The 24656-nt window shown below is 33.1% G+C and overlaps 1 protein-coding gene across 1 annotated transcript; it reads right to left on the minus strand.

Moving 5' to 3' along the window:
• Positions 1-2657: 2657 nt before the first annotated feature.
• LOC150098828 (heat shock 70 kDa protein cognate 4-like) lies at positions 2658-19558 on the minus strand. The gene is made up of 7 exons (XM_090405874.1): positions 19424-19558; positions 12034-12240; positions 10671-11029; positions 9440-9717; positions 6171-6456; positions 3902-4528; positions 2658-2957 (listed from the first exon to the last, which is right to left on the minus strand). Exons 2-7 carry the CDS (start codon positions 12236-12238, stop codon positions 2772-2774), a joined length of 1941 nt encoding a protein of 646 aa, XP_090262000.1. The 5' UTR covers positions 12239-12240; positions 19424-19558; the 3' UTR covers positions 2658-2771.
• Between the last annotated feature and the right edge of the window lie 5098 nt (positions 19559-24656).

The raw sequence follows: 24656 nt of genomic DNA on the forward strand, positions 1-24656 counted from the left end.
ATTGGATCCAGGATCATTTGATTCTGACATCTCACATGACACGTTTTGGCACAAGCACATTTAATTTAAATGCTATTTTGTATGTTTTAGTAAGGTATCCACAAAACAGAGCATGGAGTATATCTTGATTTTTTTTTTGGATAATGGTTATCAGGATGCTTTTGGAATTGCTTCATGGACAACAATCTGTTACATACTTCACTGCTTTGTTTGCCTGACAGCTTTAATATTGTTGTTTCATAAGATGGGAAAAAAGCACGTCAGCCTGGTCCATTTCTATCTACATGGGCATTTGGATAATATAGTTCTTGTGATGACAAGACTGCTGAGGAAAATTATTGCTTCCATATATTTTCATCAACATCTCTTGTGAGCAATGGAGAAACAGTATATTGCTCAAGATCAATTGTCAAATAAGTGCATGTGGAAGAAAGTTGCTGTGATCAATAAGGGAGAGGTCGTGGTTAAATTATTTGGCCATCTATTTGTGTTGGAACAGATATTCCCATTGAAGTGTGGGTTGAGGCAGTTGCAATGAGATTCAGTAAATTCCATTTTTTAGTGCAGAACCACAATGGAAATCAGGACACTTTTTGGAATTGATGCATCCACACTACCAATTCCAGAACACTATTAAGCTGAACATGATGGGATGGAATATGATTGCCCATAATAGCTACTCTATGTGCAAAGGTCCCAATCTCCAGTTCTGTCCTTATGAACAAGAGCAGTATTCCTGATGGCAGGATCCTCATTGGGTTTTAAGTGTTTCTTGCAGACAGAAAAACAAGGCTTATTTCTTCAGCTGGTGCTTGAAAATCAACACTCTGGCAGTTCCATTGTAAACATTTTCCTATTGCTTAGGCTTTGTCTGGCTTCCAGGAGGTTGAGGACTTTTCCTTATCAGTTATTTCTCATTCAATTTTTGAGAAGTATAAATGACCAGTGTCCAGTGGAAAAAACTATCCAAAAAGATCCAGAGACATCCAATGATCACCAGGTAAATTCAAGCTTGTGGATATTTTAAGTATGCATTTTTTTTTCTACCAAAGGGTCTGGGGTTTGCTAAAGTGATAACCTTGCCATGATTTTTTCATGTGGGTTCTCATTGAATCAAGCCATTTTTGCAGGAGTCATGCATGGTGCAGTTGATGAACTCAGGAAAGTCATGATTGTAAGAGTTGAGATATGGTGAAGTTATCAAATGGTGGAATTAATATGCAAGTTTGAGTTGCTGTTGACATTTTATGTCAATTTCTCGGCAGGTGTGCTGGTGACCTTCCTGAAAAACCAAAACTCAGATCCAAGCTAGTAGCAATGTCAAATAGTTAATGGAAACTGCATTGTTTGATTTACAGAAGTGTTATGATAATGGAACTGTAGTACAAGTGAATGCAGCATCATAAATGGGCATAATTAAAGAAGTATTAAATCTTAGAACAAAATTATAAAAAAGCAGGGTATTAACTATAATTGAGCTTTATTACAGGAAAACTGACATGAAATGATATTCTACACCTATTTAAAAAAAATAGCATGAAGTCACATTCTCTCTAAGTTTATCAAAAATAATCAGAAACTGAAGCTGTAGAGATGAAATAGAGACCAACTGATGAGAATTAAATTCACCATTAAGGCATGCCAGTTTGTTTTAATATCATCCACTTTAACATAAAGATATGAAATTTTGGAAGGATATTGTTCAAATGAAAGACAAGTACTGCAGTTACCATAGCAAATAAATAAACCAAAGGGCCATAAATGAGCATTTTGTATAAAAACTTTCCTTTTTGGCTTACTGCAAGGAAATATTAATGGCTTATTTTCAGTAGCTTAAGGATTAAACTGCTGTATTACATTAAAAGAATGCCTTTAAACATGACAGCTACAAATATGGCTCATTCAATTCTTTGAAAGTTAGCTTTTGCTATATACTGCAATCTGGAAAATTTTTTCTGCCTGGTTATATAGCAAAGTGGATATGAACATTTGAAAATGCTAGTTATATTAAGTTACTTTCACATCCAGCTTAATACTCTTTACTTTTGTTCAACACCACCTGCAAGTTTTTTGATGAAAAAGTCTGCATTTTAAGGAATACTGCCATTTGTTCCTAAACTAGTTAGGAATACCTAACTAGTTTACTAAGTTTGGTGTCCTACAGATTTAAGCATCTTTCTAACCAGTCTTTTGCAAGAAATACTAAAAGATGCTCTAAAAAATAAAGGCTTGTATAGGAGTACTACCCCTTAAAATGCAATACTGTTAACTTCACCTGTTTGGTTAATAGCATATTTAAAACTAAGGATTATCATAAGCAAGTTGCTTATTCGAAAGCATTATTTGAATTACTCAATATGGAATATAACTCACCAGGTGAAGTATCTATTACAGATACTAGTTATGCAACTACAAAATATTTGTGCCAACAGATTCAGATTTTTGCCCTTCTAGATGGTCTCTCAAATGCAAATAGGTATTTGGGTAGAGCATAGTGCAAGCCAAGGCAACTATATAGAGTTCATTTGGTATTAAAATAAATACTGATAACATCTTAGTGTATTTGAATAAAAAGATACTGATGTTTAAGAACATCACTAATGCTGATTATATCTGTCCAAGTGAATTACTGAAGCTAAGAAAAATGCAGTCAGAAATATGCTTTAAACTAGTTTAATAAATATTCAAATAAAGGTGTAAACACATTTAAATGAAAGAACAAAAAAAAAGAAAAAAGATCACAGTCAACAAATTAAGTCCAAAAGGAATGTTTAATCAACTTCTTCAATTGTTGGTCCTGCACTACCTCCCCCAGGAGCAGCACCTGGAGCACCACCAGGAAAGCCTCCAGGCATTCCACCAGGCATATTTCCAGACTGATACAGCTTGGTAACAATTGGACTGCATATTGCTTCTAATTCTTTTTGTTTATGCTCATATTCATCTTTTTCAGCCAGCTAAAGGGGAAAAAAATAAAAATATTACTATCTCAAAACATTACTTCTCTTGCTTAGCATTTATATACTAATATAACTGAAAAGCAGAACTGCTAGCAAAGTTATTAAGTGGATCATTTTAGATTTATCTTTTTAAGGGAGTTACCCATTTTACCCAACAGGCTGAAGTTAGTGGTACTTCACATTAGTAACATCTAGAATTACACAGAACTTTTTCATAATATATATAAATAAAGATTTAGACATTCTAGGGTGGTTTTGTGGAAATTATGTAAATTTAGAGCTGGTTGCCCTCCACATACTTCTAAGAATGTTTTTTTTTTTGTTAAATAAAATTCTTGTCATATAATTTTGAAGACTTATGCAGTAGAAACTAGTTTCTTCAGAAGCTACCATGCTCCTAATTTTGATTTAGCTACTTTCCACAGTAGAAACCAACATCTTAAAATCAGATGTCCCACACGAAAATCAAACTTCCTGAACAGCCATAGCAGTGTATTACAGGATGAACATGGATAGGATTACTTACATAAGAAAAAAAAACAGCTTTTACTGAAGTTAATTTTCTTCAAAAGGAATCAAGAATGTTAATTTCCCTAGACTTCATGTATGATATCTACTTTTATGATAGTAGTAACATTAGCAACATTAAAAAGAAAAAACAAGCACAGCACCATGCCAATTAGTGTAATGTATAAGATACCTGTGAAATACCAATTCAACAATGGCTCCATATATTCAATTTGAATATTTAGAATACTTTAAAAATAGCCATGAAGATACAATCTATATAGACTAACACTATATCATTAGGATTTTATTTGCTCATCCTTAGGAGAATGTCAGTTTAAACTTATAGTAAAATATTCAGATACCATATTATTATGCAAATGAATTACAATTTTTAGCTTCTAAAGACAGTATTAGATAATTAAAAGTAATACCTGGTTACTATCCAACCATTTTAGAGATTCCTGTATTTTATCCAATGCTTTTTTTCGATCATCCTCCGATATTTTGTCTTTTAGCTTCTCATCTTCAATTGTTGATTTCATGTTGAAAGCATAACTCTCCAAAGCATTTTTAGAAGATATCCTATTCTTTTGCTTGTCATCTTCATCCTTGTATTTCTCAGCATCTTTGACCATTCTTTCAATTTCCTCCTTGGATAATCTTCCTTTGTCATTAGTGATGGTTATTTTATTCTCCTTACCAGTACTTTTATCGACAGCTGAAACATTGAGAATACCATTAGCATCAATATCAAAGGTCACTTCAATTTGAGGTACTCCACGAGGTGCAGGAGGAATGCCAGTCAACTCAAATTTCCCTAGTAGATTGTTGTCTTTGGTCATTGCACGTTCACCTTCATATACTTGGATCAAGACACCTGGCTGATTATCAGAATAAGTAGTGAAAGTTTGCGTTTGTCTTGTGGGAATTGTTGTATTACGCTTAATCAGGATGGTCATTACTCCACCAGCAGTTTCAATTCCAAGAGATAAGGGAGTTACATCTAGGAGTAACAGATCTTGTACTTGTTCAGATTTGTCACCATTTAAGATTGCAGCCTGGAAAATAGTTATTACAAATTAGTTTAAAAACTCTTTAATATTAAATTTATAATTTAACTGAAGTCAAAATAGTAAAATTAATATCTACATTTAGACTGCTTATCATTTAAGATTATAGATGTCATTCAAGAAAGCTGAAAACAATAGTTTACATGAGCTAGGTAAGCTAAGTTCCTACTTCTGTTTAATTTTTCCGACTATTGTTTAGGCTACCAAAGCCCAAGTCTTGCACCAGGTGATTTATTGTAAAAAAGCATTCATGTTAATGGGAATTTAAATTTTCATTTTACTGATTAGAACACATTTGTGTTAGCAATGGACATTTTGCTCTCCAGCATAAAGCTCTGAAGCAAACATGCACTGATGTGAAAATGGTGCAATTCATGATATCAAACTTACAATGCTCAAGTATCAGTGGAAGTTAATGTTCAAAAAATACTTTATATTTTGTCAGCCTAGAAACAAGATCAGAATGGCTTCTTTAAAATAAAACAGTAGCAATATTAAGCTGCAATAAAAATTCATACATAACCTGATTAGCTTAAATTTTATATCGATTTTCAATATGAAAACAGTCCACAAATTCCAATTCCATCTGATATGTTGTATAAACTGCACCCACCCAAAGCAGAAGCACCTGGTACTGCCCATGGAGTTCCATGGGCAGTGCCAGGTGCAAATACTGATGTCAAGGTGTAATTAAAAGTATGTTTCCCTTTTCTTAGATGCAATTTCATTTTCTGAAATGGATTATGTATAACTTGATATTTGCTTTACATAAATTACTTTCTATAAGTGAACCTGTTTTAAATATTAGAACAAATTTAGTTTTGTACTACAATAAAGTACATTTGTGTGATGGGAGGATCAATGTCTTGTCACATTAAAGGTCCTAGCCATCACTACTGCTTAATCCAACATTAAAATTTTCATGCTATAGGAAAATTCAATTTACACATGTTTACCTATTTTCACAACTGGGCTACTTGTAGAGGCTAACAAGTTCACAATTTCCTTAGTATCCCATAATGCAAAGTGCACACTTTTCAGGTGTGTATAAAGCAATGCATTATTACAAATGCATTTGCCTCAGTGTGAACTGTACAGAAGCCATTACGGAGAGGGGGGGAGGATGCAAAGCATTATTATAAACGACTTAGTTTGTGCTATAATTTTTATACTTTTAAGCTTTAAATGGTATTTATAAAAAGAAATGTTTATAATCTTCCCATGACTTAAATACTGCTTGGCTTTATTTTTAGATGTTCCTCTCAGAGCACACTTGCTAACTAATTTTACCAATTAAAGTTCTTAAACAAATATTAAAGTTTAAGTATAGCACTTCTGAAAGTTTTAAATACATTTCAATAAGATTCCAATTTATGTTCTCAAATCTTGTAGAAATATCTTGACACTGTTCAAAAGAGGAAATACAGTAGATATCCATCTAGAAAGTGAGGACCAAAAAAGCCAGTCAGTTCTTTGGCTTTCTTACAAGACTGTTGGCCAAAGTCTGTTGTGACCTGCTTCTGAGCAAAAAAGTTTTCAATATTCAAGAGTAAACTCATTTCACTATATAAACTTGATCTTAAAGTTTAAAAAGGAACTAATTAAACTGCAAAAATAAAATTTTACTTACTTGCACTGCTGCACCATATGCAACTGCCTCATCAGGATTGATGCTTTTATTAAGATCTTTCCCATTGAAGAAGTCTTGAAGTAGTTTCTGAATTTTGGGAATTCTTGTAGATCCACCTACAAGAACAATATCATGAACTTGACTCTTATCTAGTTTTGCATCTCTCAGAGCTTTTTCCACAGGCTCCAAGGTACTCCTGAATAAATCTGCATTTAGCTCTTCAAACCGAGCTCTGGTAATTGTCGAGTAGAAATCTACGCCCTCGAACAAGGAGTCAATTTCAATACTGAAAGATAGAATGGATTTATATGTTCAAAATGTAGCATATTTTCTTTTGAAAGATAATTCATTTCAAAAGGAAGAACAAAAGTGGATACTTATAAACTAATGAAATACAAGTATGTTGCAACTTGTGTAGTATTACAAGTTAAATGGCACTTCAGTTGCAATTGACATTGAAGTCTTATCTGCTGCTGTATTAGATCTAATGGTATATGGTAGCCAAGCTTTAAAGCAGTCAATTGTTATGGCAATAAATAGTAGGCCTGTTTGTGGTTTTTTTTTTTTTTTTTTTTTTTAATAAAGGAACCTTTCCACTTTCACATTGGTTAACTGATAAGCTCAAGTTTTTTTCAATATGCAAGTGGTTCATTTACTGCAGTTATTCAAGTTCAGGTTTTAATCTAAGATATTATAGAATTAACTTGAGAACAGTTTCTTCTACTCAACAGTGGCCACTGAAATCTAGCTCATGTTTTTTTTTAAAGTTTTTGTACAACTTTTAAGTTTCTTGAAATAGAAAATTCTTTTCCTTATGGAAACTGGTCTTTGAACACAAGTTCTTTCAAGTTTATAGTAATGAACTAGAATAAGTTTCATACATAATGTATCAAAAAGGAACTGTCTATTAGCACTGCTTCTTTTGAAAGATATTTATCCATTAATTTTGGGATAACCATTTCCATAACTCACCTTTTTGGCTTAAAAGTTCCTTAAATTATATTTCTCCCATAAACTTCCAAACATTCAGAAAGCTTATTCTAATCAATGCAGTAGATATTTCAAAGTTGTAATATTCTGATAAAGTGTTCTAATATTCTGACTAGATCATCTTCCTCTCAAAAGAGATCATAAGCACACTACTACTGGCTGATAACATGGCATTTCTTCAAGGTTTGAAGTTACAGAAATAAGACTAAATTACATAAGGCTATAACTATATAATGCTTTTCTTATGTAAGATTAAAGAACTCTTGATTACAAGAAAATCACGTAGTGTTATATGCAAAACATTTAAGAAATGTACATATACATTTTGTTTCATTTCACGTATATCCATTCCACAAAATGGAATAGATGAATGAAATTTTAGCTATAAGCAAACAGCCATTCAATTTGTAGACTTAAGCACCTTGTATACAAATTTGCTATTCATTTATTGGGTTGGCAAATAAATTTGTTCGGTTTATGCATCAGCACAAGTTTACGCTGCTCCGCCTGTCGCTATTGTTGTGCTACCGTGCAGTTGAAAGGAGACATTTCACATAACCTTTCAGTGAATTTTTGTTCGGCCTACTTCAGTTATGTGAAACATATTTTTAGAAATGGAAGGAAATAACATACATTACCAGCACATTTTGCTGTTTTTTATTTCAAAAAAAAGCTGTGGAAGCCCATAAAAAAAATATGCAGCATATGGGGATGGTACCTTAACAGAACGCATATGCCAAATTCTGTTCGAGATTTCGATGTCAGTGATGCGGCTCGCACCGGTCGCCTGACCGAGGTTGATTTGAATGTTGTGAAGGATATATAGCCTATAAGAATCCGCCGCAAACAGTGCAGAAGATTGCTACAGTACTGAACATATCCCATACTAGCGTTGAAAACCATTTGCACAAGGTGGTATATGTTTCAAAACAACATGTTTGGGTGATGCATGAATTGACTGCTAGCATATCCATCTGACTTGCTGTAACATCGCCAAGAAATTACCCATTTTTGAAGCGAACGATTACAGGAGATGAAAAATGGGTCATGTACGATAACGTGGTACGTAAAAGATTATGGGGGGGGGGGGGAGGCTAAAGAGCAAACCGCCACAACCAACCTCGAAAGCAGAATTGCACCCAAAGAAGATCACGCTTCGTGTAGTGGGATTATAAAGGTGTTGTCCATTATGAGGTGTTACCGTCAGGCAAAACTATCGGTTCAACTGCATTGCTCACAGTTAATGTGACTTGGTCCATGCAATTAGCACAAAACGTCCTGAATTTGCAAATCTGAAAGGAGTTGTCTTTCACCACAAAAATGCCAGCAGACCCCACACATCATTAACAACCAGGAGTAAATTGTTGTCTTGGCTGGGATGTTTTGCCACATCTTCCTTCACTAATGAGGAGGCTGTCAAAAGACACCTGGATCAGTTTTTCACCAGTAAACCTCAGGAGCTTTATGAATGCAACAATGAAGTTGGTGGACAGGTGGCAAGAGGTCATTGATAAAGAGGGTCATTATATATTAAATAAAATATTTCATTCCACTCTGAAAAACCAAACAAAAAACTTATTTGCCAACCCAATACATTTTTGTAAAGTCCTATGATGAGCAATTCACAAAATTAGTGAAATGCAACAGTTTAGTTTTAATAAACTATGAATTTCCAAAATATTTACTTATCCACCAAGTTCTTTTGCATCTTATGATGCTACTTACACCATGTTATCTGACATAAGATGAGATTAAAAATGCTCGACTACAGAGAATATTCAGTATTGTGCACTTTTCAAGTCCCACAATTTCAATCCACTTTTTTTTTAGTACTTTTCTATGGAATATGTAAGGGCAATAATTAAATAAAAATCAATAGTAAGTCTTACTTGTAAGAAATTTTTGCATATTTCAAATCAAGGTTAAGCATTTTTGCTTTAGTATCCCAAATTCATAGACTGTATCACAGAATAAAAAAGTTCCTCAAATGTGAAAAAGCATTTGAGTATTATTGAATACTCAGTGGTTTTTCCATGGAAAATCTTATGCACTAAATTAGTCTTATAGTATCTTAGAAATATTTAAATCATAGAAACATTTTAAAGGTTGACTGTTAGCCAACCTTAAAATTTGAGCATTTGACAGTAACTGATTCACTGCTAAAACCAAAGCTTAGTTTACACATTCAAGGTATAGCAAATTTAGAAAAAAATCATGGTTTAATTTGGATAGAATAGCTTTGAAGCTTTAATGTTGAATTGCTGTATAGATTAACCAACCTGGCCTGAGTGCTTGATGATAATGTCCTCTTAGCTCTTTCACATGCAGTTCTTAGCCTCCTTAGAGCTCTTTTGTTGGTTGTTAGATCTTTCTTGTGCTTTCTTTTAAATTCCTGAACAAAGTGGTTGACCATACGGTTGTCAAAGTCTTCTCCTCCTAAATGAGTGTCACCAGCAGTTGATTTAACTTCAAAGATACCATCTTCTATTGTAAGAATAGAAACATCAAATGTACCACCTCCTAGATCAAAGATAAGTACATTTCTTTCACCAGTTCCCTGTAATAGAATAATTGCAGAATCTTGAACTTTGAGTAAATTAAAGCATGAAAAGAAAACTGATCTCCTCCCAGTCTAAACGAGATCCCATAAATCTTATTTTGTCAAATGGTACAAGACTAAGAAAGTTAAGTCAATTGTTGAATTTAGATATAGGTATTTATTTCTGGGAAAATTCCCATGTTACTCCTCTTAAAAATAAAAAAACTATTATTTTTACAGCTATTATAGCCCGTTTTTTTTTTTTTTTTTTTGTTGTTGTTGTTTAGGAGTGTCCTTTATTTTAAATAAAATGGCTTTTTTCCAAGAAATTTTTTAGGGCATTATAAGTGTATTTGAAAGGAAAATATATAGCAGAATAATTTAGGAAGAAAATTTCGTACATGCCTTGTTTAGATGCTAGGATGACATCACTCTCCATACTTCTGCTATTAGGTTGTAAAAAAAAAGGGAGAAAACGTGGGAGACCGATTCTTCCTGCCTTGTGTCACACTCCCCTGTTTCCCACCCCCCCCCCTTTTTTTAAAAAACCTAAAAGCAGAAGTATGGAGATCCTAGCATCTAAACAAGGCATGTATAAAATTCTTCACTAAATTATTCTGCTATATTTTCCTTTAAATACACTTATGCCTAAAAATTTCTTGAGGGGAAAAAGCCAATGTATTTAAAATAAGGAACACTCCTAAACAAAAACAGCTATATATAATAGCCATAAAAATAGTCGAATTTAGAGTTTATTCACTAGACAATTTCAGGTTTAAAGTTTTAAAAAATTCAATTTCTATGTAAATTATGACACATCAACACTATGAATAAACAAGGGTTGAAAGGAATGTTGCTTTCTACAAAGAAAATTAAGATCAAGAAATTATATATCTTATCCATGAGGACTTGAATACCCAGTTTCATGAATCTGAATGAATTTCAAGATTTCAGTATTTTTGTTTTCTTACCTTTTTGTCAAGACCGTATGCAATAGCAGCTGCTGTTGGTTCATTAATAATACGTAGTACATTCAGTCCAGCAATGGTGCCAGAATCTTTAGTTGCTTGTCTTTGTGAATCATTAAAGTATGCTGGGACAGTTACCACAGCATTTGTAACTGTTTTACCAAGATATGCTTCTGCAATTTCTTTCATTTTAGTTAACACCATAGAAGATATTTCTTCAGGATAAAATGATTTTGTTTCACCTTTATAATCTACTTGAATCTTTGGTTTTCCTCCATCACTGATCACAGCAAATGGCCAATGTTTCATATCTGACTGTACAGAAGGATCATCAAAACGACGACCAATGAGTCTTTTTGCATCTAAAAAGATAGTAAAGTAGCAATTAAAATTGTGTATAGTAATGCCACCAAAATTCTTCACATTAACATTGACACACGAGCAATTTAGAGTCCAATAAAGGAGTCTTTTTTTTTAAACAGAATTAACCACCTAAAAATTGCTGATATTACAAACAATATGAAAGATGCTGAAACAGTGTCATGAAAGACTTGGGGAAAAAAAAAAAAAAGGAATGAGTCAGTTTTTGGAGATTTTTAAATAGCAAAATAAAACCCGAGAACAGAGCAAGATTGGTCAACCAATGTCTTAACTGTTATGACAGAAACTTGGCCAATCAAAAACAAAACAGATAAGATAAATGCAAAAGACAGTAAATATGGAAACATATCTGCTGAAATGAAGCCTGTTGGCTCTTTATATTTAAATGCACCTAAACTATTTTCTAGTTTAGATTAGCAAATCAAAAATGAAGAAATAAGAGCTAAAAACAAAATTTAGTTATTGGAGAAAAACACTTAAAAATGGACATCTAACAATTGAGATAAAACATGAAAATTAAATTATTGCTTAAGCCAATATTCACTAGTGGCTATTCAACTATATAGAGAAATTAAGACTAAAGTAAAAATCTCAGTAAGACAGTTATGTAGGTGCTCTTCACTTGCAAGTAAAAATGCACCTAAACATTAATTAAATTAAGGGGATATTAGATCCCACATTGTTTTAAAACCGAACAAGAAACTCAAAGATTGGAATCTGAGAGTTTCATGCCAAATATAGTATAGCAAAACTATAAAAGTATCGGCAAATACTAGCGCGAGCTGAATGAAGTAGTCCTAGAAAGTAGTACAAACATGTTTGTACTACAAAAACAATGTGGGATCTAATATCCCCTTAATTTAATTAAGGTTTATATTGCCGAAACAAAGCCTGTTGGCTCTTTATATTTAAATGCACCTAAACTATTTTCTAGTTTAGATTAAGCACTAATGGTTTAACATACTAGGAGTTATTAAAAGCTTACCAAAAACTGTATTGCTGGGATTCATAGCAACTTGGTTCTTTGCTGCATCACCAATTAACCTTTCAGTGTCAGTAAATGCAACATAGCTTGGAGTTGTTCGGTTTCCTTGATCATTTGCGATGATTTCTACTTTTCCATGCTGAAATACTCCAACACATGAATAGGTGGTCCCCAAATCAATACCTACTGCTGGTGTCTTTGCCATTTCTAAATGGAATGATTTTGAAAAATATTTAAGCCAAATAGAAAATTGCCAAACATTATGGAATAAGTGAGCAATAAATAATTGAAGCTAAACAAAATTCAGCAAATAACTGAATTTAGTTTTTTTTTTACATGACATACTACACTACAACTTGATTTTTATATCAAACCCCTAAGAGGCCACAAAACCTATACTATGCTTAAATAAGCCTCACAAAAAGCAAGATGAAGGAAAGATCCTTTTAAGGGATTATTCATCTAGATAAAACATGAGCAAGATTATTCAATCTGTCTAAGCCACAGCAAATGGATATTAGCTTAATACCTTCACCTTTCTGTCTGTACCAATATTTACATCCCCTCCTGAAGACCAACTGCTTCCTTAGCCTCTAAGAAAACTAATTTTCTATTTTAGTTACTAGCTGGGTTGATGAAAAACTAACATCTTTACCAATCCCAAGGGTGCCCCTTTGGTTTAAAAAAGGTAATACATCTAAAATCACCCTAAACATTTACTATCCAGGAATAGAATATGGCTCAGGTTTTCCTTCTTTTACTTCTACAATAGCACTCTAGAAATTTTTATTTAGATTTAGTTGGATTTTTGTACATAAATAATGCAATATCTTCAGGATTTTATACACAAAAATATTTTAAATAATTTCATATTGTTTTTGTAGTAATGCATTTTTGTAGTAATGTAATCTTTGGAACACACTTAACCCATAATCCTATTAGATTAAATTTGCTTTTATTGTTCTTGTTTGGAATTACCTTTCAATAAGTTGTTGCAACATGCTAAAATTGTTCTATTTGCTTGTATCCTTGTGAAACAATTAACAGCCATTTCATTTTGCAGGGTATTTTTTTTTTTGCATGGCTTAATATTTTAACTTCTAATAACTAATGCATGAGAAGTTGTATAAATATTGGTGACATATTATGGCCTCCCTGTAATTTGGGTAATGAATAAGATAGAATATGTGAAATGAGGTTCATGAGAAGAAAAAAGCTACAATATTTTAATCAAATTCCTGACATGTACCCTCAAGGGGTGTACAATATTTTAATAGAATTAAAAATAAAATCAATAAGAAAAACAAACAAAATCGGATAGAACATACTAACGAATTAAAATAGAAGCCAATTTTGAATAAAAATATTCATAGATAGAATTAAAACAAGTGTTTTGTGGATTATGAATCCTTGAATCCCACTGATCTGCTTATTTCTTTATCAGATCAACTTGTCCTTTTCATATTTCCCTTCTTTCAATTTCCTTTATTACTCTCCAACACAATCACTAAAATACCCCAATATTGAGGTCATCTTTCAATGTCCACAACTCATATTGGCTACCCTTCAGTTTCACCAATCACGCAGAGAGATGCCGAGATGTTTGCTATCAGAAATGATCTCTCAGATCATCAATCTTTCTATTAGGATACCACAATCCCCCTCCAATTTACCAATACTTTCTAATAGTTCTTCCAGGTATACTGTGGTTGTCAGTTTTCTCTTGAAAAGTGACCACAACTTGATACAATTCTTTTGCCACAGAAAAACCATCATCCACTATTTCAGTCTACTGTCCTTTGGCATTAGAAGAGTGCCAACTGGAAGAACCTTTAGTTATTCCCCCTTCCCATGGTCCGACTAGTGCTTCAGTTCTTCTGATCCAAACATCTGCTCAGACTGAGTAAATTACCCTCAGATGAATAAGGCTTTTTTTTATTCCCTATTCCACTCCAAATTCTCAGCCACCATTCAAAGCCTTGGTTCTCAAAAGTGTCAATGCTGTAAAAAGGAACTCTGCTTACAATTGGCTCAAGACCAAAACTCTAGCTACTTCTGCAGCTCAAGTCACACCACTCAGGTTTCCACCTCTCAACAACCCAATGTGATCTCACCAAAAAATAAGGCCAACTTACAGCACCACTCTCCTCTTCCAATTCCTGCATTGATGATCTGGGAAAAGGTCTCAACTCCATGTCTCCCCACAACTCATGGCAACAAAAGATGTTTTTGGATCTATCCCAGCAGACTGAATGACTGATGTTCATCATCAGGATTGTTCGAGAAAAGAACATGACTAGACAAGGCGTCTCTCTCGTGTTCCTCCATACATAATTCAATAGAATTGTATGACCAAAATAAGGGATATTACAATCGCACCCTATCTTATATACACCATAATCTGAAGTATCCTGGTGTGTGTGTGTGTGTGTGTGTGTGTATATATATATATCTTATATACGCCAGGATACTTCAGATTATGATGAGACTTTGGATGGCTTACTAGCAAGTGGATTTTTGAATGAATGAATATATATTTTTTTTTTCAGTATTGCATGCAATAAAATATTTGATATATTATAAAAGAATAAATATATCTAACATTATATATCTTTTTACTTTGTCAAATGCTTTTTCATGATCTATTAACAAAAGACAAGTTTCCAAATTAAATTCTCTTCTTTTTTCTCTAAGTATTTTTAAACAGAAAGCTGCATCCATTATAGTCCTTTTCTAAATCCATTTAGACATTCTAATAACTTTTTCACTATATTTTTAGTTTTTCATTAAGTATTCTGCTATATATTTTGTAGCATATATTCAATAAACAATACCTCTGTAGTTAGGTTTTGTTTTATCCCTTTTTTAAATATATATAGGTATTACTATGCTTGCATTCTATTGGTATTTGTCCATTTGTATATATTTTATTTAAAAATTTTAGTAATCTTTGATAAAATTTTTTTCCAGCAACCAATCTTCTCCTGCTGATGCCATTTTTTTTTTTTTTAAATTTAGGTTGCCCTTTAATTTTTACATTATATCATTTAAGGTATTTTGTAAGTTTCTGGTGTAATTATTTTTGATGCCAGTATTATCCATCCAAAATCTGTAAAGTAATCCAAGAATTCTTTTATATCTTTCACAAATTTATATTTGCAGTTTATTTTATATCTGCATTCATATGTTTTAGTATTTTGTACCCACTGGTCTTATTTTGTATGTCATTTTCTAGATATGACAAATTTTTCCAGCTCTGTCTCTTCTTTTTTTATATCCAATTTCACTTGTTTTTTTTGCTATTTAACCACCTTTTAAAAGCCAGCTTTTTATTTTCAATTATTGTTTTTATTTCATTGTCCCATATATGTAAATTTTTTATTTTTAGTGTTCCTAGACTTTCATATGCTGCAATCATTTCTTTTATATTATTCCATTCTTTTTCAATGTCTTCATTTTCTTGTATTTTTTTAAAGTAGTTATTAATCCTCTGTTGGTATAAATTTCTAGTATTAGAGTCAATTAGTAGTCTTACTTTGTAATTAGACTGTTTCTCCAAGATTTTTTTTTTTGTAGCCAGTTTGACAGAAATCTTAGTTTTGCCTGTACTAAATAGTGATCCGAGGTTTGCTGCTTTTTCATTTGCTATAAAGTAGTCTATTATTGATTTTTGTCCCCTTGTACATCACGTATATTTATGTTTTTATGTTTGTAAAATGTATTTATTATTAAATGGATAAGAATCCTATATTGTTATATAGCCAGTAAGTGAAACTCAAGATCGATAACTACGATCTACGAGTTTCAATGCCAAAAAACTATCGGCGAAGGCAATTCGAAGCAAAGCTCCCTCACTATTCTTGATATTCTCTCATAATGTAAAACACAGCTCCTAGGAGATGTAATGCTGTCATTACATTATGAGGGGAGGTCACTACCCAGACCGGTTTCAACCTTTTTTGAGGTCTCATCAGTGAGTAGGTAGACCTGGAAAATATCAAAGCTTAGTGAAAAGAACTTTCATACCTTCACTATACGAATGCCATAAAAGGTGTGCTTGTATTTTGTAATTAAAATAAAAAGCCTTTTGGCTTTTTATCTTGTACTTGTGCTTGTATTTTGTAATCAAAATAAAAAGCCTCTTGGCTTTTTATTTTAATTACAAAATAAAAGCACACCTGTATTTTATTTTAATTACAAAATAAAATCACACCTTTTATGGCATTCGTATAGTGAAGGTATGCAAGTTCTTTTCACTAAGCTTTGATATTTTCCAGGTCTACCTACTCACTGATGAGACCTCAAAAAAGGTTGAAACCGATCTGGGTAGTGACCTCCCCTCATAATGTATTGACAGTATTACATCTCCTAGGAGCTGTGTTTTACATTATGAGAGAATATCAAGAAGTGAGGGAGCTTGCTCCACCTTTGCTTCGAATTGCCTTCGCCGATAGTTTTTTGGCATTGAAACTCAGATCGTAGTTATCGATCTTGAGTTTCACTTATTGGCTATATAACAATATAGGATTCTTATCCATTTAATATCTATTCAATTGCCAGAAAACTAGCCTTTTGGCTTTTTATTTCAATTGTATTCATTATTATTAAATTATTATATAATCAATGAGTTGTTTTCCATTTTTGTTTACTGTTTGTTCTCCAAATTTTTGTATATTATTGTTAATTTTTTTCATTCTTATAGTTGGAGATCTTGATGCCAAAATAATGACGTTTTATTTCATTTTTCATATATTCCTTGTAACTTTTTTGTAAAAGTAATAATTTTCTTCTTCACACCAAGAATTGTTAAATTTTCTTTATTTAATTTTAAATCTCACTTCTAATATTCTTTCATTCCAGTATCTATAATGTGTTATTTTTGCTTTAACTGATTTATGAGTCCAAATCATTACACCAACTTTTGCATGTATGTTTGTTCACTCATGATATTGTAGTTAGCTGTTTCTTTAAGTTTCTTTTTTTGTTTCTGTAAGAGGTGCAATTTCTATATTTTCATCATTTAAAAGTTTTTCTTCTAATTCTTTATGTGCTATGCTTCTATTGTTCCATGTAGCATATTTCACCAACTGTCCAGTTTGGATTTCGTTGAGACTGGAAGCTAAAGTAATCTCTTCCAATAATTCCACCCACCTGTCCTCTAGAACAGTATCTTCCCCCAAAGAATCTTCAAACTGTTGACAAACCTCTAAATGTGTCAGCACTAACAGAGGTTTTACTGTCATGTATAGGATCACTGAGTCTGGAATCAAGACTTCAGATTCTTTAATAGAAAGTTTCACTAGATTGTACTGTCCTGGAGGAGTTCAGCTGCCAAAGCAGGAATGGCTTTACCAGCTTTGACAACTTTAGTCACTTGAAATTAAAATGAAACAATTCGCCAGAATAGAATATATATGCAAACACCTGAAATCACGATTCTTTATTTAAAAGAAATAAATTTTTTTTTTATACAAATTCACAGTGCAGAACCTTCAATTAATTCCTTACCAACCAAAACCAAAAATTCTGTTAACTTTCAAATTATTTATATTTATCAAACTATTAGTCTTTTTCATTGAAAATCAGATAATCCCAATTATCCAAATTTAATGTCAAATGTTTCTTATAATTATGCACAAAAATTTTGGAGTTGCTTTTAGTTTGCTCGGAGAAAAACTAAAATGAAGTAAAGCATGCTGTATGAACAATCAGAAAACAGTGTACCACTACCTAAGTACTCTGTCAATCATTGACAAGTTACTTTAGCATCACATGCGACTTTCAAAAGCAATAACTTTTGAAGTATTGAATGATGCATAAGTCATGTTCAACAATACTTATTTTACTAACTCAACAGCAACGAGGCCCTCTCAAGTTCAGTCTTATACAAATGAGAAAGTTAGCTGACAGTTCATCTGTAAAAAAAGGAAGATGGGCCAAAGAACCCACGTAATCGTTTTAATGAATCTCTGAGAAACGAAATTACAATATTTTAATATAAAGTTTTATACAAAAAAAAAAAAAAGTCGGATATGGAAATAACGTTTTTTGAAAAGATTTTTCTCGGATGACTGGATGTTCATGTATGCTCGCAAGGATAAGAGGCTACTGGTGCCTCGTAAGGCAATATACGTACATCGAAGTCATTTCTTGGAATGGGTTTCATGACAAAGATTCGATCTTCGAAGATGGGTGGTATTATTTATTCTGACGTGATAGCAGTGAAGATTACATCCGATTTAGGTGAAGTAATCGCTTCCTGGTTTTTTTTTTTTTCAATTAGAAAATTAACCACAAGATCAGGAGTATTTATACCCATAACGTAAAGTACAATAAGACTAAATAGGAATTCTCGCATAAATGTCCAACGTGTTAAAATTAAGCTAATTAACCAATATTTGACTTTCAGATCGAAATGTAACATTCGGCGCGCGCAAAGTTAGGATGAGAGATTTAGTGTCAAGTATAACGGAGTAGTTAATTGGTCAAGTTCCGGCCGGCGAGAACTTATTTATGCGCGTCATAACAATGGATGCTTGTTCACTTCCCGGAAATGTCGCCATATTAGAAACAACCTTAATCCGCTCAACTTAATCACTGTGGATTTGTTATTTTACAATTAATTCCCGATTATTAAACAGGCTTAATTTGAAGTAAGCATATCAAATCACTTCAAACTGAGCATCCGAACTTAAAATGAAAACGGAGTTTTCATTTTAAGTTCAAAATTTAAAAATTGGCCTTCAACGTTAGCATTTCTTCTAAAGCGTCATTTATTCGGCAGTTTTCTCCACAGCATTAATTTTTTTAGCTTGTAATGGTGGATGAGAGAGAGGTTTTTTCCTTTATAAAGCACCAACATAAGCGCGGGCTGCTTCGGCCATTGTTCAACAAAAGCGCACTTTATCGACCGCTTCATGTACTATACTAGCAGTTGAAATGTGGCCAGATCAATGAATTTGTTCCATCAATTTCATATCAAAAGGAGGATTAAAATGCATTTCAGTTGATTATAAACGGGGAAATTCTACATTACTTGAATACTCAAGTTAATACATTACACGCTATGAGCAAACATTCAAATATCAATTATACAGAAAATAAATTTAACACAAAGACAAAAATTTATTTTCTTATCCATAAAATGAAAAACCATACGCCTATAATTGTTTCAGCTACGATTACTTATCACAGTACAAATAAAATTACAATTAATAATTTTAGCCCAGTTTCGTAATTCATATTATCAGCGTTCCTAAATTAGTCATATATATACATCAGATTGAAACGTGCATTGCAGAATATATATTTATTTAAATATTTATTTAAAATTGCATTGTATATCTTATCTTACATAACCCAATTCTACCCCCAAGAAAAAAAAAATTACCTGATTAATGATTCACAAAAATTATGTGTTTGTTAACAAAATGAGAATGAGCAACAACCACTTTACGAAGGAGAAGCACCACTGAAGAGAGCGCCATAAACCCGCTTTTCCTTATATAGTACGGTAACCCCCAAATCATGACGCATTTGGTAGAACATTCTCGATCAAACAAAATTACAGTCCACCAATGGCAGCACAGCAACATGACGACACGTATGTCTTTGTTCACGTGATGTGTGGCAGCGGATCTCGTTCAGAGTGATTTTCTAGAAAATTTTTATTCTTTGTATTAAACTGAAAATATAAATACTATTAATATAGGTTTAAAAAAATGTTATATAACACGCGTAAGAATTAATGTGAAAATAAAGGGAAAATATAGAATTAATTGCCTGCAGTAGTGACAAAGAAATATATTCATATATTTTAAAATATCAGTTATTATTATTACACTAGTACTTCCACAAAGTCCACGACTCATCGTGCGAGGTCCGCTCTATGTATAACAGCAGCAGTTTATGTTATAGACTCCATATCACTTAAAAATACATAACAGAAATATCCGAATTCCAAAATAGTCAAATATATCAGATTAAAACATGTAATGCAGATCATTATCCATAAATACTTAATGCGGAATATATAGAAAACAAGTGCAGATTGTGTGCCTTTTATATTACTGTTCATATGCTTATTATATATAAAACAGACAGTAATTATAATGTAGTCCTCGATGTTATCATTTTTCATTTATACGTGATTTAAAAAAAAATAATAAAATTATCTTCGAGATCACCTCAAGCCGTATTTATTCTATACTATAAGTTAAGCCATACTTTATTAAAATTGAAATGCTCTTATAATTTTAGTAAGGTAACTCAATTGTGGGTGCCCTGACAGTGAATAAGTTTAAAGAGAGAGAGAGAGCATGATAGGTATTGCTATGAATAATAGTATTGGTCCCTTCCAATGAGACTTCTAACTCCAAGGAGATATTCTTTCTTATCAGACCTCCATGGAGTCAAATGACTCATCTCTGAAGGTCCGGTAAAATATAATAAACCCAGATTAGAGAATATTCCACAATCTGATTGTGTAATATGTCTTAGGCATATTCGATGTTTATATTCTGGAGGAACTACATAAACATCGAAAAACATTGGTGCAAATTAAAGGAAATAATATTAAATTCGGCAGAAAAACAATAAGTTATACAGAAAGAGGAAGTAAAAAAGGATTGGATCTCGAATGAAGTAAAAGGTTAAGTGATCAAAGGAAAAGCATAAAACTATAACAGAAATGAATATAATAGATTAACCAGAGAAATTAGAAAACTAGTTAAAAGAGACAAGAATAACTGGTTAGGAAAAAAATGCAAAATGTCAGAAAAGCTATCAAAAGAAAATAACCTTCATGGATTATATAAACAAATAGACGACAACAAAAATTATAATGATCAAAAACAAAGAGGGGCAACTAACTGAAAGTAAAGCAAAAAGAATTGCCAGATGAAAATAATACTTCAAAGATTTATATAATATAAACAGCTTCCAGGATATTACGATTCCAGCCACTGAAATGGAAAAGGAAACAAATATCTTTACCAAAGAAATAATAGCACGCAGCATAGAAAAACTCAAAACTAGGAAAGCACCTGGCATTGATCAGATTCATGCAGAATTCTTAAAAGCAGGAAAAGAACAACTTTTGGAACCATTAAAAACATCATTTGAAAGGATCGACAAAAACAAAGCAGTGCCTACTGATTGGACCAAATCAGTTATAACTCCTATATACAAAAAAGGAGATAAAACAGAATGCAATAATTACAGAGGCATTAGCCTCCTCAGTATTCCAAGTAAGGTTTTTACGAAAGTACTCCAAAAACAAATTAAGCCATATATAGAACTGGCACTAGGAGAAGAACAAGCCGGTTTCAGACCAGGACAAAGCACAATTGATCAACTATTCACCTTAAGACAGCTAATAGAAAAGACACTAGAGTACAACCAAAATTGCTACATGAATTTCATAGATTTTTGTCAGGCATTTGATTCAAGCCGTAGAAGAGAACTATGGAAGAATTTGGAATTCCCAACAGAACCATAAGAATAATAAAGAATATGTATGAGAAATCTGAAAGTGCAGTACGAATGAAGGACACCTTAACCAACTACTTTCACATAGAGAGAGCGGAGTAAGACAAGGATGCAATCTGTCACCAGACCTTACACTGGAAGAAGCAACCATAAAGGCCTTAAAAATGAAGACTCCGGAATCAAAATATATGGGAAAAATGTGACAAATTTAAAATTTACAGATGACATTGCATTACTTGCAAGCACAGAAGAAAATCTACAGCAAATTTCTGATAAAATAAAGGAGGAGTGTATAAAATCTGGATTAAACATAAATATAGACAAAACAAAAATTATGCAAATAGGAAAAAGAAGCACCAATCTGAAAATTGAAATTGATAGTAAGAATCTAGAGCAGGTAGAAAACTTCACCTACCTTGGAGGAGTTATTGAGTACAATGGTAAAATTATAAAAGATATAAACAGACAAATCAGTCAAGCATCCCAAACTTTTGGATGACTTAATAAAATATGGAAGTCAAGAGACATCAAACAAGTAACAAAAGTAAGAATCTATGAAACAATGGTCCTCCCAATACTTCTCTATGGAAGTGAATGCTGGAATCTCAAAAAGGCTAAAGAGAAAAAAATTATTATTTACTGAAATGGCTTGGCTAAGAAGATTACTTGGAGTATCTCTGCTGGATCGACTAAGAAACGATGACATAAGGAAACGACTAAAACAAGAAATAACAATAATAGACAAAATCCAAGAAAGAAGACTGCAATGGTTTGGCCATGTGACCAGAATGGGAACAGAAAGACTACCATCTAAAGTCCTGAATACAATGATGGATGGTAAAAGATCCAAAGGAGGCCCAGAATTAGATGGATAGACAAAATAAAAGAGGACCTGAAAACCAAATCACAACAAGCGACACCAAACTGGACAGAATTGTTCGGACTCTCCTAGAACAGACAGAAGTGGAAAGAGTTCATTCTGCCTCATCATCATCCACATAGATGATGGAAGAGAGAAGAAGAAAAAAACAATATATATATATATATATATATATATAGTTAAGCAATTCAGTATTGATGGTGGACAGTGTGTATGTGTTTGATGGTAGTAGTGGTTGTCGAAGTTGGAGGATTAAATCAAGGAAACAACGAGTTGTGTGTAGTGGAGTAGTTGCCCTCCCACAATAAGTCCAAGGATTCCTTGGAGGTGTCACATAATGATAGCTCCTGGGGATATCAGAAAAAAATTATTAGTGTAAATAATCTTGTTATATGATTATCGAATGGAATATCTCATTGAATGATAGTCTAAGATTTATCTATTTATGTATTATACTACACAATTTTTACCAAGTAAAACATTTCAGCTACTTAGGCACAATTTTTACTGAAGATGGTAAACTAAATATAGAAATAGACAACAGAATCAGCAAAGCTGGTATCGTGGGAAGTTAATTGAATAAATTCATATGGAATAAGAAAGAAATTAGTTGGAACACTAAATTAGCTGTATACAAGACAGTGTTCAAACCAATTTTAACTTATGGATCTGAGAGCTGGGTCAGAAGTAAAACACTTGACCAAAGACTAGAGACTGCAGATATGAGAGTCCTGAGAAAGATTAGAGGCGTGAATAGATGGCATCAATGGCAATATCATATTAAAAACGAGGATATTAGGAAAGAATTTGACATTGTCAGCATCCAGGAATGCGTTAGCAGAGCTAATCTCAGATGGTATGGTCACTTAAATAGAATGGGAGAGGAAAGATTAGCAAAACAAGTGTTCTCTGCCAGGTTGGCAGGAAAACGACCCAGAGGAAGACCAAGATATAGGTGGATTGATACAGTACAAAGTGCCTTAGACGATAGAAATATAAGATCTGATAATGTTGGAGTCTTGACAAGTAACAGACTGATTTGGAGGAAAATTGTAGATAGGAAGTTAGTAATGATGTAGTTTTTTCATCTAGTACTGTCATATCCTGTACACCCCTTGAGGGTACATGGCAGGAATTTGATGATGATGATGATGATGAATTTTTACCAAAAAAAAAAAAAAAAATTGCTACCAATATTATTATCCAGGCTCCTCCATGTGTCTCCTAGAGTAATTATTTATTGTTTGAGAATAGTATGAATTTGTAAAAAATAAATGGATAAAATACAATGTTTATGTGCAAATTCCGATGTGGCTTTTCTATTCAAAATCAAAAATCCAAACTGAGGTGTTGAGTCTTTATTTTAAATAGATCTTCTTCTTCTGCAGCTTCTCCCACTTAAGTGGGGTTACTGTTTGTAATGAGTCTCCTCCACACCTTCCTGTCTTGGGCTGTCACCACATCCAAGTTCTTCATCTTCAAGTCCTCTTCTACCAGCTCCCTCCATCTCTTCTTTGGCTGCCCACGCTTCCGCCTTCCTTGCACATCCATCTGTATGACCCTTCTTCCCACATATTCATCCTCCCTCCTCATCACATGACCAAACCATCTCAACCTTGCCTCCTGTATTTTCGCTCCTAAGTTCGTAACTTTCACTGTTCCCCTGACATAGTCATTTCTCAGATGATCCTTTCTGGTCACACCGCACATCCACCTAAGCATTCTCATCTCTGCTACTTCCATCCTGCTGATGTTATTTTTCCTCAGGGCCACAGTTTCTATAGCATATGTCATAGCTGGCCTCACTACTGTCCTATAAATTTTGCCTTTCAGATTGATCGGCACCCTCTTATCGCATAACACTCCAGCCATCTCTCTCTCTCCAGTTCCTCCAACCTGCTTGTATCCTGCATCCCACTTCCTTCTCAGCTCCTCCATCTTCTTCCACTGTTGAACCTAAGTATCTAAAGTCTCTCACCTTCCTGATGACATTTCCTTCCAGCTCCAGATCTGTCTCCTGGCTGCCACCGCCCACTGCATAACACATATACTCTGTCTTACTTCTGCTCAGTCTCATACCTCTCTCTTCCAGTACTTTTCCCCATCTTTCCAGTTTAGTTCCCGCCTCTTCTCTTAATCTACACACAGCAAGATGTCATCTGCATACAACATTGTCCAAGGTGCATCTTCTCTCACCTCCTCTGTTACCACCTCCATCACAATATTAAACAGAAACGGACTTAATGCTGACCCT

Source organism: Typopeltis vanoorti, chromosome 15 (assembly GCF_054136105.1).
Source record: "Typopeltis vanoorti isolate ZY-2024b chromosome 15, IOZ_Tvanoo_1.0, whole genome shotgun sequence".
NCBI lineage: Eukaryota > Metazoa > Arthropoda > Arachnida > Uropygi > Thelyphonidae > Typopeltis > Typopeltis vanoorti.